This window comes from Mastigoproctus giganteus, chromosome 9, assembly GCF_048544385.1.
Source record: "Mastigoproctus giganteus isolate SK-2022 chromosome 9, ASM4854438v1, whole genome shotgun sequence".
In the NCBI taxonomy this organism is placed as follows: Eukaryota; Metazoa; Arthropoda; class Arachnida; order Uropygi; family Thelyphonidae; genus Mastigoproctus; species Mastigoproctus giganteus.
The window spans coordinates 89,951,517-89,966,424 of record NC_143583.1 but is presented as its reverse complement, the minus strand read 5'-3'; the positions used below and the strand labels follow the sequence as shown (position 1 = coordinate 89,966,424).

The 14,908-nt window shown below is 34.1% G+C and overlaps 1 protein-coding gene across 2 annotated transcripts in view; it reads left to right on the top strand.

The window, feature by feature from the left end:
* MetRS (methionyl-tRNA synthetase 1) overlaps positions 1-2,424 on the top strand; it is a 162,697-nt gene extending 160,273 nt beyond the window's left edge. For both annotated transcript variants that reach the window (XM_090381706.1, XM_090381705.1), the window contains exon 22: positions 1,603-2,424. In XM_090381706.1, coding sequence (XP_090237832.1) covers positions 1,603-1,761 — 159 coding nt within the window. In that variant the 3' untranslated portion in view covers positions 1,762-2,424. The remainder of the gene's footprint in view (positions 1-1,602) is intronic.
* The last annotated feature ends 12,484 nt before the right edge of the window (positions 2,425-14,908 follow it).

Below are 14,908 nucleotides of genomic sequence, written 5' to 3'. Positions count from 1 at the left end.
TGTTATTTGGTTTTTAGGAGCATTAGCAACTAAGGCCATATTGCTCCGGGAATATGCAGTGGTCATTCCCTGACCTTTCCGCATCCTCCGTATTGGGTGGTGACGGCTCAAACCCCGGTCTAATCAAGAAGCATGTGCTGCGCACTGCTGCTCCTTCCCACCTGGCTACGGAGGCGCCGGTATTGTAATAATAAAATGATTTCTGAGAAGAACTGTCAAGACATTTATCCCCGCTACACAGGTACAACCTCACTAAAAGCCATTTTTAGCAACTCCAATCAAGATGAATACTACCAAAGAGACCCTATATATAAATTATAGTCTGCAACTGCAAATAGGTCCACATAGGTCCAAAAAATACTTTAAGAACACAAAAAAGATATCCAGTATGGAAAAGTGGATAAAACTGAAATAGCCATTCATGCCTTAGAATTCAGGGAGTCCTGGGATTTTAATAAAACCGTAGTGCTATCCACAGATTCAAATTATAATAGAAGAACATTCAAAGAAGGCTACTTCATTTAAATGCCACAGAGACGCAGCTGTCAGCAAGCAGGGTTCCAATATCAGGTAAGAATACCTCCACCCCTCTTCAAGAAAAAGATCATTACACAAACAACAGGCCACCAGATCCTAACTCCAACAATCTTTTCAATGATCCATTACAACTGACAGAAGAGAATCCAAGATCAGGTCACACTTAACTGTCATTATTTCCTTAGAAGCTGCAGAACACAAAAGGTCCAACAACCCAAGTGATTTAACAGAAGTGTAATTCATTAGTGTATAATTTATTTTGAATATAGTGTAATTACATAAAGTAATTTTTTAATGCATAATATATTTCCTTGCTGTTAGATATAAAATTTTTTTTTAAAAAATGGTTGCTGCTGATAATTTTTATTCCCATCCAAAAGCATTATTGCCTCTTTTTACCACAACTAAATTATGTCTCAACATTTGGTTGAGAAAAAGAAGAAAGTGCAACATTTGCTGTATAATAGTAATGGAGGATGTGATGCAAGAAAGCAAGCATTATGAGCTTACATAGCATCAGCAAAAAAAAAAAAAAAAAAACAATTTCACATACCTATTCCCTCTAAAAGTTTGTCCAGCAATTAACCACCCATTGACTAAAGGCAGATTTCCACACTTCTATTCTACAGCTGTCTTTCCTCAATTTGAATTTATGCCCCTTCAGGTTTGTAATCTGAGCAAGTGGAAGAATCCCATCAGAATTCAGCATGCTCAAACCATTCATCAAGGCCTTGTACACCTCAATCAGATCACCTCACAGGTGTTTAGTCTCCAGCCACTGTAATTAGCCCTCATTAAATTTATTTTTCTAGACTTGACAATGACAACTACATAATTAAATTAATTAAAATAGTGCAGCAGTGTATCTTTGCAACTAATGTTTTTCTTATAATTGACACAATTTCTTTAATTTAAAAATAGTTAAAAAGTGTAGTGTTCTTTAATCTTTTATTAGAATGAATTAATTTACATGTATATCTCTCTCTCTCAAGAAATTAAAATTATATTATTTATAACAAACATTATTTATTATTATTATTATAATACATCTTTAATTATTTATAGGGTGAAAAGGTACGGCATATAAAATCAAATAAAGTTTCTAAAGAAGAAATAGATAGAGAAGTGGCAGTGCTTCTTGATTTGAAGAAACAGCTTTGCATTGCAAGTGGACAGGATCCAGTTTGTCTAACTGCTCAAAACAAAAAGAAGGGAAGAAAATAATGACTGGACTAAATACTGGTCTTAATTACTTTTAATACCATGTTGGTATTTAGAAATTATTTTAATTTGTAAATTTTTCTTACAAGTAACAATTAATTTATATTTAAAATTAATAATTTATCTTGCTGATTTAATAATTATTTCATTGTACCTAGTAAATAACCACACATAAAAAAAAAATGTTGTGTAGTACCTTGAAGGAGATCTTGTATGGATTATTCAGTTTCATTCATTGCCCGAGGCTGGGAGGGAAGACACTCAAAATTTTTATTTGACAAATTGTTGACATTTTTTATTTATTCACAATGCATTGTTCTTTTAATGCAAAGAAAGTTGTGCATATCAAAATTAGTGGTTATTTTGTTGTTTCATTTTTAATGTGATTATGCCTTGTGCATTTTACGTACGTTGTTGAGAATCTCAGATAACAGGGATGGAGCATGAATGAGCCAAATATGGATAAAAATTATGCAGGTTACATTACTTTTATTATTCATACACAGAAAGTTATGTTAGTTTTAGAGATCAAAACAAATGCACACAGCACTACAAAAAAAGTAAATTTGTAATAAGTTATGTGATCTCAAGTTTGTCTTTAATTTGTAATGTGCACTGACATTTTGGAGAAAATAAATACTATGTACTTAATACTAATATAATGTAAAAGAGGGTTTTTTTTTTTTTTTTTTTTTAATTAAGGTTTTTTTAATCTTCTGTGTAGTGCAAGGAGTTTTTTCCTTTAATTATTTAACTTTGTGAGGTGGGGATGTGAAAATTTTGTGTAACATGAACTCTGAAGATTGCCAAAAAATAAGTTACTTCAGCCGATATCGATGTAAGTAGAAGTTCTTTATGTCAGCTGTATTGAAAACTACTGAGTTATTAAAGATGTGAGTTAAATTATATTAAGGCTGAAATTAACTTTTGTTTGTTTGTTTGTGACTGTTGCTATCACCAGTAACATGGTTAAATGGTTAATATATCTGGGTGTAATGTGAAGCATTAAGAAAATAATAGATTGAAATAAATGGTAAATTTAGTTACACAAATATGGGAAAGTACCCTTATTAACTCTTCAGTGTAAGATTGTCTCTGCTCCATGCCTATGCATTAATTCCTCATTGTTCATTTACAAATACTTTATGGAGACATCTGATGTCTTAAACTTAAATTTTTAATATATCTTGTGTAATATACCAGCATACTCCTGGCCTTGCAAGTAGAGTCACTATCTTAGAAAAAAAAGCTTAAGCCTTAGGTAGCAAAATGAGGTGAGAAGGAAAGGTGGCCTATTCCATCAGTTTTTGTTTGGTATAAAAGATCAAGAAAATTGTATTTCCTCAAAGACCAAATTTAGTTTTGTCCTAAAATTGGTCTGAGTATTGGGAAGTAAAAAAGAAATGGGAAAATTATTCCTTGAGAAATTAGTACATACTTCTCCACTGTGTTCTCTCACATTGAATTTAATAAAATAAAATTTACTGTTGAATAGTTTTTATTTTAGTATACCTGCTGAAATCAACAAGAGGCATGTTTTAGAAATTATATAGCAAATTTATTTCATATTCAAGCTTCATCACTGTACTCAATTACTTTCTTTCCTTGAACATGAATTTGATTAAAAAGCTAGTGCTACTAGCTTTGTAATCAAGCTAGAGGCACTAGATTACTGAAGCTAGCGGTATAAGCAAAGGATGGGTGTGGGAAACTACTTAATCCATCTGTTGCTCCACAAGAAATGATTATAGTAAACATGCTCAGAAGCTCTACAGTTTGTAATGTGCTTGTATAAAGTGCTGTTGAATAGTTTTTCTTCTAGTATACCTGCTGAAATCAACAAGAGGCATGAAAGTAATGTTTTTAAAATGTATAGCAAATTTACTTCATATTCAAGCATCATTACTTAAAACCTGAATTTGATTAAAAAGGTTTCTGAAGCTAGAGGTGTAAGCAAAGGATGGGTATGGAAAACTGCTTAATCCAACCGTTACTTCATAAATGATTATATTTGATAATAGAGAGCTATTAAGTGCTCAATAATTCCTATATTCTATTATATTATGAATCGCAGGGATTACCTTTATTTTAGATATAGGAAGCCTCTTTTCCAACTCTCCTAGTCCAACTCGCTAATAATTATTAGCGAGTTGGACTAGGAGGGCGCTCATTGTTGAGACCGCACGGTCTGAACATTGTGGTTCTGACAGTGGGGAAGGTGTCCCACATGTTTTGCAAAATTGATATCGCCTTCCCCATGAATTATTAGCGAGTTGGAATAGGAGAGTTGCAAAAGAAGCTTCCTATATCTAAAATAAAGGTAATCCCTGTTGATTCATAATGATTATATTTGTAAAATAATAAGAGAAGTTTATCTCAATAGAGTACGTAGAACACTTCCGTATGATACTCTCCAGAAATTAAAACGAAAAAATTGAAAATCTTACATTAGTATTGAGGCAAACTTCTCTTATTATTTTACAAATATTGATATCAACATAGAACATATTGAGCATTACAGCTCTGGTTCATACTATATAAATGATTATAGTAAACATGCCCAGAAGTACTACAGTTTGAAAGATGTTTTAGTCTTAGATTTTTGTCTGTTTCCTTCTATAATGTAAATATGGTTTCATTCTTTATACGTACAAATATACTACAGAATTTTATAAAAGTCACATATGATGATTATTTAGAAAGTCCATTTTTAACTTCTAATTTTTTTTCCTTCACGTACTGGCAAAAAAAAAAAAAAAAAAAAACAACAAAAGGTGCAAAAGTAATGTTCCATAAAAACAGACCATTTATTCCATATAGCTAGATTTGGAATAAATGGTCTGTTTTTGGGTGAGTCAGATACTCATTGTTTAGTTACAATTTCTTTTATGCCAGTTTAAGTTACCATTAATTGTTATTAATTCCCTTGTTAATTGAGTAGCTTACACTTCAGTTTTCTGTAACTGTTAACATTGTGAATAATTAAGTTTTCTTTAAAAAAAAATTTCTTAAGTCAAAGATACTAGCAAAATTGTTGGCCACAAAATGTAATTTTGGAATCAGAATTCTGGTGAGGATAAACAACACTTTTTATTAATAGAACTTTTATCAAGTGCAACATAAATGAAAAATTATACTAGTCAGTTTATTGCTTCGCCACAGAACCTTCTGAGTGTACCTTCTCCAGTGAGTTCCTCTTAAATTTTTTAATTTCAATGAGTGATAGTTTATTCAGAAACTCATTTGTAAACGAGATGTTTTTAAAAAGTAGACCAAAACTTGTAAAGTCTTATAAAGAAACATGATCATCTGTTTTCAAGGTACAGACTCTTGCCAGTGATACAACAAATGTTCATTTTATGTCACTTTGAATATGAATAAATTTCATATTTGTAATTACAGTAGTTATTTTAAAAAAATACTTTTGTAAAGTAACTTTTTTTTATAAATCTGGAGGTTGTGTGAACTGATTTTCCCATCCAGCTACAAATGTTTTTTTTTTTTTTTTTTTGGGAGATTCCCTAATACCCCTCATCTCTTCTGGTGAAATAATGGAACAAGGATGCAATAATAATGCTGTTTTTAAAAATTAAAATGTTAGGAGCATTGTACATGATATTAGAGACATGTAGAGTAAGGTGTGATTTAACTGTAATTTAATAATATTGCAGCTTTAAACAATCTTTGTTTGTTCACAGCAATAGGAGAGAGAGAGAGAGAGAGAGAGAGAGAGAGAGAGAGAGAGATTCAGTTCTGAAATACCAAGAACATAGCTGCCAACTCCAGATTTTTGTTGGAGACTGTCTTTTTGATTCCTTCTATGGCTCACCATTCTAACAGTGTTTCCTCCATCTTTTCACAAAGTTAGTAAGACCACAACTTTTCCATTAAATTCAGAATTTTTAAAAAATATTGCAAATTTCTGCTTAATTTTATCCTTCATCTTTAGTTAACAGATTGGACATTAAGCTTGCTAGTTGCTTATCACAAGGTATAGGCATTACTCTGTTAGATATGTTATAACATTATATGAAAGTTTGTTTTTTTTTTTTTTTTGTATGCATTGTGTAAAGCTAAATTTAATTTAACAGTGTCCCGCAGTAAGATGTCAAAGAAATACAGTGTAGTGTTTAGACATGTGCAAGATTTTCTGTGTATTACACAATATGGAAATGGTAAAATACTTGCTCATACTGCAATTTTAATACTATTGCAGTATTATTCATTACTGCAAAAATTGCAGTAATGAATAATACTGCAATTTTTCATTTTCAGGTTGTGGGAAATGTGATGTAATTAACTTAACATTTAACAGTTAATGATTAATTAATATAAGAACAATATGCAATGTATAGGAAGAAATACAAAAATGTTGCATTTCAAAGTGAAGGATGATAGTGCCCACCGGGCTAGCCAGGTGGGTAAAGTGCCTGCCTGGCAACCCAAAGGTCGCGGGTTCGAATCCCGCCTCGGGCTTGGATCAAAGTACTTTTTTTTTTTTTTTTTTGGTAGTTGTTGGTGCATCAGTTTCTGTGGCCATAGTGCACCTCCCAAGGTTTTTACCTTGGGAGGTGCACTATGGCCACAGAAACTGATGCACCAACAACTACCAAAAAAAAAAAAAAAAAAAAAAAAAAAAAAGATATTTGTGTCCTCAGTGCTGATTTTGTTAAAAAAAAAAAAAAAAGTTATAATTTTCGAATTAGAAAGGAATTCTATGATAAAGTGATATTTTTATGATGCATATAGTTATGCTAACTAGAGTAAAGATTTCACAAAAAAAAATCTCTATTCAGCATTATAATTTTCTAATAAATCGGTCAACTATTAAGTGCCGGGCACTCAGGATGAAAGGTCCGTAGTCACGAATGGTCGTTAGTGTAGTATCTCAAATAGAGAGCTTTATGGTAACTGAAAAAAGTTTCTTGTACCCCCGGCTTGGCTAAAACCGAGGAAATAACAAAAACGTCTATTTGAGCCTTTCCAGTTGTTGTGAATGACGAGTGGGAGAAGCGACTGGCAGGTGAGGGCCATGCAAGACTCTGCGCCGGCACTTCCCCACCACTGCAGCCTCAACACCAGTGTTGAGGCTGCAGTGGTGGGGAGGTGCCGGCGCAGTTTTCCTGGCAAGGAGGTACTCTCTGAGTACCTCCTTGCCAGGAAAACTCCAGCTTTGAAAATTGTTAAAAGATACTTCTCGACGCAAAATTTATAAATGACCTATAATTATTAACTAACTATTTAGTAACCTTTTTGTCATCAAAAGGAGAGTTATTTAGTAAAAAGAAGCATAAATCCAGCATCCTCAAGGATACTGGATTTATGGACTTATTTATTCTTAAACAAAAAAATACGATAGTAGTGTAAAGGTCATCATTTCATTTGTATCTCATATTGTGCTCATCCTTCACAAGATACAGATGAAATGATGCCCTTTACACTATTATCGTAGCTTTTCATTTAAGAGTTGTCTATGGTGTATCTACACCATTATTATATAGATAATTATAACTCTTAAAATGTTATGCCTAGTTGCATTTAGTCTTACTTAAACGTCAGGAATGTATGTATTCTATACTTAGCAAACTCATGTGAGCCAGTAGCATAACCTAATTTAATGCAGTTATGTGATCAGATAAAATTAATTTTACTGATATGAATTTGAGGAGAACTTTTGATTGCATAATAAAATAAGTATGCTTTTTTGCTAAATAAATCTAAAAATATTGTTGGGAATCACATTTGAATATTACACTGAAACAAATCTTGTAACTACTAACAATAATATATATGAAAATATAGAATAAAATTTTATTAAATAATAGTGATATAAGAAAACTTTATAAAGAATAGAAGGTAAGCAGATAGAAATATAATATACAGGTAAATACTAAAATGTTATTGGAGGTTTATTGGAAGATTGTTTTCTACAGCAATGTGTTCGAGAGGCAACCAGAGGGAGAGAGATCTTGATTATCAGCAGTGATTATTAATGCATTAAGAATTTGCAGATAAAGGATCCACTAGTGAGAGTGATCACAGTGTACTGATGTGGGATTTACTTAAAGATGAAACTACCATCAAAGGTAATGGGAAGAGTTTGTTTTCGTAAAAGTGACTACAGTGGTCTCAGACAGTTTTTAAATTCTATACAGTGGGATCAACTGATGATGTTATCAACGGTGAATTCTAAATGGGAAGCCTTTGGGGACTTAACCTTGGAGGTTACTAGGCTTTTCACACCGACAAAGAAATACTGTTCAAGGTTCATGCCTAAATGGATGTTAGATGAATTAATGAGGCTCGTGGCAGAGAAGAAAAATGCATGGGATGCATATAAATTATCAGGTGACACAGAAGCCTATGGCAGATATAAGCTAGTCTGTAATCCAGTCACAAAGGAGGATAGACAGGCAAAAGCAGATTACAAGAAATCTTTGGCAAACGACGCAAAGAATTATAGCAAAGAGTTCTTTACTTATGTAAACTTTAGAAGGAAGGGGATGAATCAGATTGGTCCACTTAACATAGATGGTTTGCCTATTGATCCTTCTCATGTAGCTGATAAACTGAATGAGTATTTTGCATCTATATTTACACATGAGGATTGGTCCACGTATTCAAGGAGGGGAATGCCAGAAGTTTATCAAACTCTAACAGGGAGCTAAGTGATTTTGTAATAACTGAGAGCAAAGTGGAGGAGAAATTGTTGAAGTTAAGCATAAGAAAGGCACCTGGGGTGGATGGGATCTATTCCAGTTATATTAAAGGAGGCAGCAAAGGAAGTAAGCAGGCCCTTAACCATGATTATGAGGGCATCCTTGGACTCGAAGGAAATGTGCAAATGTATCCCCAATTCACAAAAGGTGACACAAGTAATTACAGATCTGTTAGTTTAACTTCTGTTCCAGGAAAAATAATGGAGTCACTGATTAAAGAAACACTGCAGGATCATCTGGACAAGACTGCAGTTGTAGTTCAGACACAGCATGGGTTTGTTAAAGGGGAAGTCTTGTCTGACCAATTTGATTGGATACTACGACGTGGTCACAAAGGAACTGGATGCAAAAAATAATTTTGATATCATATACTTGATTTTAGGAAAGCTTTTGTTACTATTGCACATCCAAGACTACTGTACAAATTTTAGTTGTATGGCATTAAAGGCAGCTTGCTGCAATGGATAAAGGGATGGTTGAGTGGGAAATGGCAGAGAGTAATAATAAATGGACACTGCTCTACATGGAATAATGTTATTAGAGGAGTCCCCCAGGGTTCGGTGTTGGGTCAATTGTTTTGTGTATTTATCAGTGATATCACTGAAGGCATATCAGGCTTAGTGTCCAAGTTTGCAGATGGTACAAAGGTTGGCAGGGTTGTTAATGACAGTAAAGACAGTATGCTACTGCAACAGGATCTAGAAAAGTTAGGCAGATGGGCTGAGAAGTGGCAACTGAAGTTTAACATTAGCAAATGCAAAGTACTGCATATGGGTAGCAGTAACCCAAGAGAAACGTACCAACTGTGTGGTACTGCACTCAGGAAGGTTGAGAATGAAAAGGATCTGGGGGTAATTGTGCAGTCAGATATGAAGTTCTCTGAGCAGTGCAGGTGGGCTGCCAGAGCAGGTCATGGAGTTTTGTCAATGATATATAGGAATTTTGGTAGCAAAGAAAAGGAGGTGATTATCTCTTTGTATAAGGCAACGGTCAGGCCACACCTTGAGTACTGTGTACAGATCTGGAGGCCTCATTTTAAGAAGGATGTAGATTTGCTAGAGCGAGTACAGAGAAGGGCAACAAGATTGGTGAGAGGAACAAACGGGTGCACTTATGAAGAAAGGCTTAAGTTCTGCAAGTTGCAGCATCTGAAGACTAGGCACCTGAGAGGTGATCTGATTGAGGTGTATAAGACCTTGAATGGTTTGAGCAGGCTCAATGCTGATGGGATATTTCCACTCGCTCAGATTAAGAAACTGAAGGGACATAGATTCAAATTGAGGAAAGACAGTTGTAGAATAGATGTGCGGAAGTTTGCCTTTAGCCAGCGGGTAGTTGATTGCTGGAACAGACTTCCATCTGTTTGTGGAAGTTGATAGCTTAAATAAATTTAAGGCTGAACTAGACAAACATTTGGAGTGACCAAATGGGAAGGGCGTTTTTTTTTTTTTTTGGCTGATGCTGTATAAGCTTGCTTTCTTGTATCATATGCCTCAACTAATGCTAATGTTGGACAGACAACCTGTGTGATTGAGACCCACTAATATAATGTTGGACAGACAGCTTGTGTTATCGAGACCTGCTATTAGCAGGTCTCAATCACAAATACCCAGTACGTCTAGTAAAGTTTCAAGACAACAGGATTCCCATAATGTTTTTTATACAGTGTAAATACTAAAAGTGACAAACACAAAATATACACCAAGAAGCTTTTGGAGCAATGTGCTCTCTTATCACCTTTGAAGACCAGTAGTACAACATTCATCATATTTTGTAGAATAACACACATGCACTAGAACAATGCAATCATGAATGGTGAGAGGGGGAAAAACATCATTGGTCAGACTGCATAAATAGGACATACATTTGCCACATTATAAGCTCACCATGCTGTAAAATAACCTCTTCCATAATAGGGTATATGCTGGTTCCATGATTACAATTAATGTTGGGACTACCACAGCTATACAGAGTGCTTCCAACCAGGGGCAATGATAAGAATCATGTGTTCAGTCAATTTCAGTGTTGGAATGTGGATTATAATTAACATGCTGCTCATGCCAAAAATGCTCAGCAACAGCAGAGTGGGCAACACTGGATTGATGAATAGCCTGTGCTCCTAGGATCATAGGCATTGCAAAGATGTGTTCTGTAAAACATGGCGGTTGCCATATTACTTATCTTTGAAGTTGATAAAGTTGCTTGAAAGCTTCATTGTGTATATTTTCTTTTTATTGCTTTTAATACTTTATCATTTTTAGTATTTACCTGTATACTGCATTTTATTTCTATTTGTCTTACCTTCTATTCTTTATAAAGTTTCCATTATATTGTACTTTATTTTTTCACTATTTTAATAGTTTTATTTTATATTTTTTGTCTTAGTTACAATATTTGTTTCAGTATGCTTATTCCTGATGCACAAAGCCTTTTTGCTAACATTTTAATATTATTATATGATATCATACTATTAAAATATTAACAAAGAGGCTGATTTTCGTGTATCTTCTGCTCTTTAAAAATTCGGTAATCTGGTTTTGTTTGCTTTTGCTCGATAAACCTTTGTGAACTTAATCGTATGGAACTAAGCATTTTTGAAGCTCCCTTTAAAATTTTTGGGCTCCTTTCATTCAAGAATCTGCATTCAAAAAATAAGATTCTAAGTGCTCAGCTAACTTTATGCCTTCCTGTATGCTTTTTAGTGTAAAATTTGGAAGTTTAGAATTTTCATCTGCCCTATCATCCTCTGAATTGATTTTGTTTTACTTCCGATGCCATTTCCACCAAATCTGCTTCGCCAGCCTCTTTTCTACCAGTGATTCTTGAACATCTTCAGTAATCATATCTTTTTTTTTTTTTAGGAGCATCAGCGACTACGGCCATATTGCTCTGCATATATTGTCTATAAATTGCATGTGTCCTGCGGTCGATTTTCTGTTTTGAGGGACAAAAAACCCGAGTTTCCGGAAGGGAAAAACCATGTTATCCTGGCCTGAGCCTAACTAACTTAGTCACATGAAAAAGACCCATAGAATCCCCCCCCCCCCCCCGTCATCGATGGAATTCCAACTCAGGTCTTTTCCAGCTGCTGTGGCGAAGAGGGCGATTCTATCAACTGTGCTAACCATGAGGGCTCAATTGGTTGGTTGCTTATTAGGAGTTTTATGGCACATCAGCATCTAAAGCTATTGTGTGCCAAAGGGCTTCAATAGTCATATCATCAAAACCTTACCCTGCTACCGATGTAGCAAGTTCTACTATCGCACCGATTCCGTTTTCTGCCGGTTCGACCATATTTCTTGAATGAACTGACTCTGGCCATACATTTTTCTGCACGCATTTCATGTTGACGGTTTTACTTTGAACGATAAAGCTATGATTCTGATACAGTCCACAATTGAGAAATGTTTCCATGCCTCCATTAATTCAATAGATTCGGAATCAATTTTTTCCAAAATCCATTGTAACGATTTTCTGATGTAATGAGTTTTAAAGGTGGATATAATGCCTTGATTTAATGGCTGTATGAAAGAAATTGTATTAATCTAGTACAACTGTGGTGGTAGAAACCTAACTTCAACGTTTGGATGGCCTGGCATGCTATCCAATAGTGATAAAACTTTGAAATCTAGATTTTTCCACAAGTTCAATAGCACAGAACATAACACGGGGATTTTCCAACAAAATAAAATACAGGGATTGCTCAATAAAAATTTTTTTTGACTAATGAGTCAATAGCGGGGTTTCAAAAAGAGTGGAAATGTTGAAAAATTACATCCAACATAATAGCAGCGTTCCCCCACACAAAAGCTCAAAAATACCCTGTTATGCGAGGTGTTTGCCAAAATTCTTTAACCATGTTATATAAGTACAGTGTTGTGCAAGGATTGCTGCAATTTATCAATTGTGTTAGAGCGAAACCATGTTGTAGAAGTACTGTGTTATACGGGGGTTACCTGTATTGAAAAAAAATGCCAGATTTTTGAGGTTCTGCTGTATATAGTAGGTGTTGGAAGGGGAAAAAAAATAATTTTGTATTGCTGTACACATTATTAGCTACTAAATTAAAACATAAGTTGGAGATATTTTATTTATTTACATATTTAGGTTCTTTTTATAATTTTAACTATTGAAACCACGAACACAGTGAGTTACAGTTAAGGTGAGCATAGAAAATTTTACCCAGGAAGGAAAAAAAAAAAAATTCAGCGAGATATATTGATACACTGTTAATTTAAAAATTTATATATCTGCAAAAATCATTTGTTGTAGCAACTTACATTATTCAAATTATTAAAAAAAAAAAAGCTGACATAATTATGAACATATTTTATTCTAAAAAATATATAGTCATGCTAATAAATCAAAAAAAATTGTATATTTTAAGTGAAATTTCAAGACCAGAGTCAGGATTTTAAAAAAAAAGTGTTCTTGCTCCCACCCCCACCAAGATGGTTCTTAGAGTGAAGTTAGTAACTACAGACTGGTTAATCTGGCTTCAGTGGTAGGGAAAATTTTATAGGCAGTGATTAAGTGTGCAATCCAGGGACATTTAGACAGTATCAATGAAATTCTGAAGAACACACATGGTTTTGTTAAGGGAAAAATCATATTTAATCTGGTAATCTATTTCAACACAGTTACTTTAAGCTGGCTGTAGGGAACAGTTTGTTCCCTACAAGCCATTTGACTCACTCAGTCCCTCATGAGAGGTTACTCTATAAGCTGGACATGTTAGAATTACTGGAAAGATTCTAAGATGGATTGAAGGGTGGCTGCAGGGCAGAAGGCAGAGGGTTGTGATTAATGGATATCCTTCAGATTGGTGCACTGTCAGGAGTGGGGTTCTTCAAGGTTTGGTTCTTGGACCATTTGTTTCTCATTTTCATGAATGATATCAAATAAAGGGCATGACGTTAAAATTTATGGGTGACATATAGATTGGGAAAGTTATTAATGATCAGTGTCAAGCAGTGTGCCTTCAGGATGACTTGTACAGGATTCAAGAATGGTCAAAAAGTGGCAGCTGCATTTTTATGGAGCAAAATACAATGTCTTACATTTAGGGAATAGGAACCCCAAAATAATTTATATGCTTGGTGGAATTCAATTAAAAACAGTAGAGGGAAAAAAGGGATCTGGGAGTTAAAAGTACAAGCAGATATGAAATTTTCTGATCAGTGTAAATATGCAGCCAGGACATCATACTGTGTTCATGTATGGAAACCATCTGATAAAAAAAGGATATTAAGCTTCTTGAAATAGTCCAAAGACAGGCAACTCACATGGTGAGATCAGCAAAAGGGTGACCACTAAGGTGCCTGGTTGCCAAGATTTGTCATCTGGCAACCAGGAACTTTAGAGGGGGACCTGACTGAGGTTTATAAGGCTCTGAAAGGGATTACTAAATGAATAAAAACAGAACTTTCACTGACATAAAAGAATTGCAGTATTTATTACACGGCTATAAATTAAAATTACAGGGGAAAATGTTTAAACTAAATTGTAGGAAGTTTTCTTTTAGCCAGAGAATTGTTGATTATTGGAATAGTTGCCTCCACAGGTAGTTGAGGCTGACAGTTTGAAAAAATTCAAAGGACCACTGGGGGTTACCTGTGGTAGGAGGGAAGCATATAATTTGTGTTGTTTTTTCTTTCTTTTTTTTTTTTTTTTTCCTTTGGGCCAGCAATACAAAAGCCTGTGACATTCCTACACTATATAGATAATACTAAAATATAGAAAAGCTGAACATTTAAAGTTTCACAAAAGTAGATGCCTCATTAAAGTCTGCCAATGCTAAAATAAGATAATACAGTTTAGATTTATTTCAAATCTCCTTTCACCTTTCTTTAGTCCAGAATCAGAGGGAGTCTGGAAATGTATAGTGGACAGTCCCCATAAGGGATGCACACCTATCTGTGATTTTATTAATGAAGTTATGGTCTAGTTATATGTGATCTAGTTTCTACTGTTTGCACTGGGATGTTTTAGCGCACATCATGAAAGCTTGTCTACGAGCATTCGGGACATTTTATATGAATCCTACAAAATAGAACAACCTCCCTTTCTTAATAAAACCATATTATGTAAAGTGAAAACAATCCATGAGCCACTGCAGTTGCATGATGTGTTTGTAACCCTAGTTTGAAGGTACCTTGGAGGAAGATATACTGTGAAGAGCTCTGATACAAAAGGTGGCATGATCAGGTGATATTATACAGGTTTGTGATAAAAACATAGCTTTTTGTAACTGAACCAAATAGTGTGGTAGGGTAGCTAATAATTAATTAATTAATATAGTAGTGTTTGTTATTAGTATATAAATCAACAGATAGATTTACACTGCAAAAAAAAACAGTAAATCTCTAAATTATTTTTATTAATAAATGTTTTATTCTGATAAAATGAAAATACCACAATTTTATATTTAA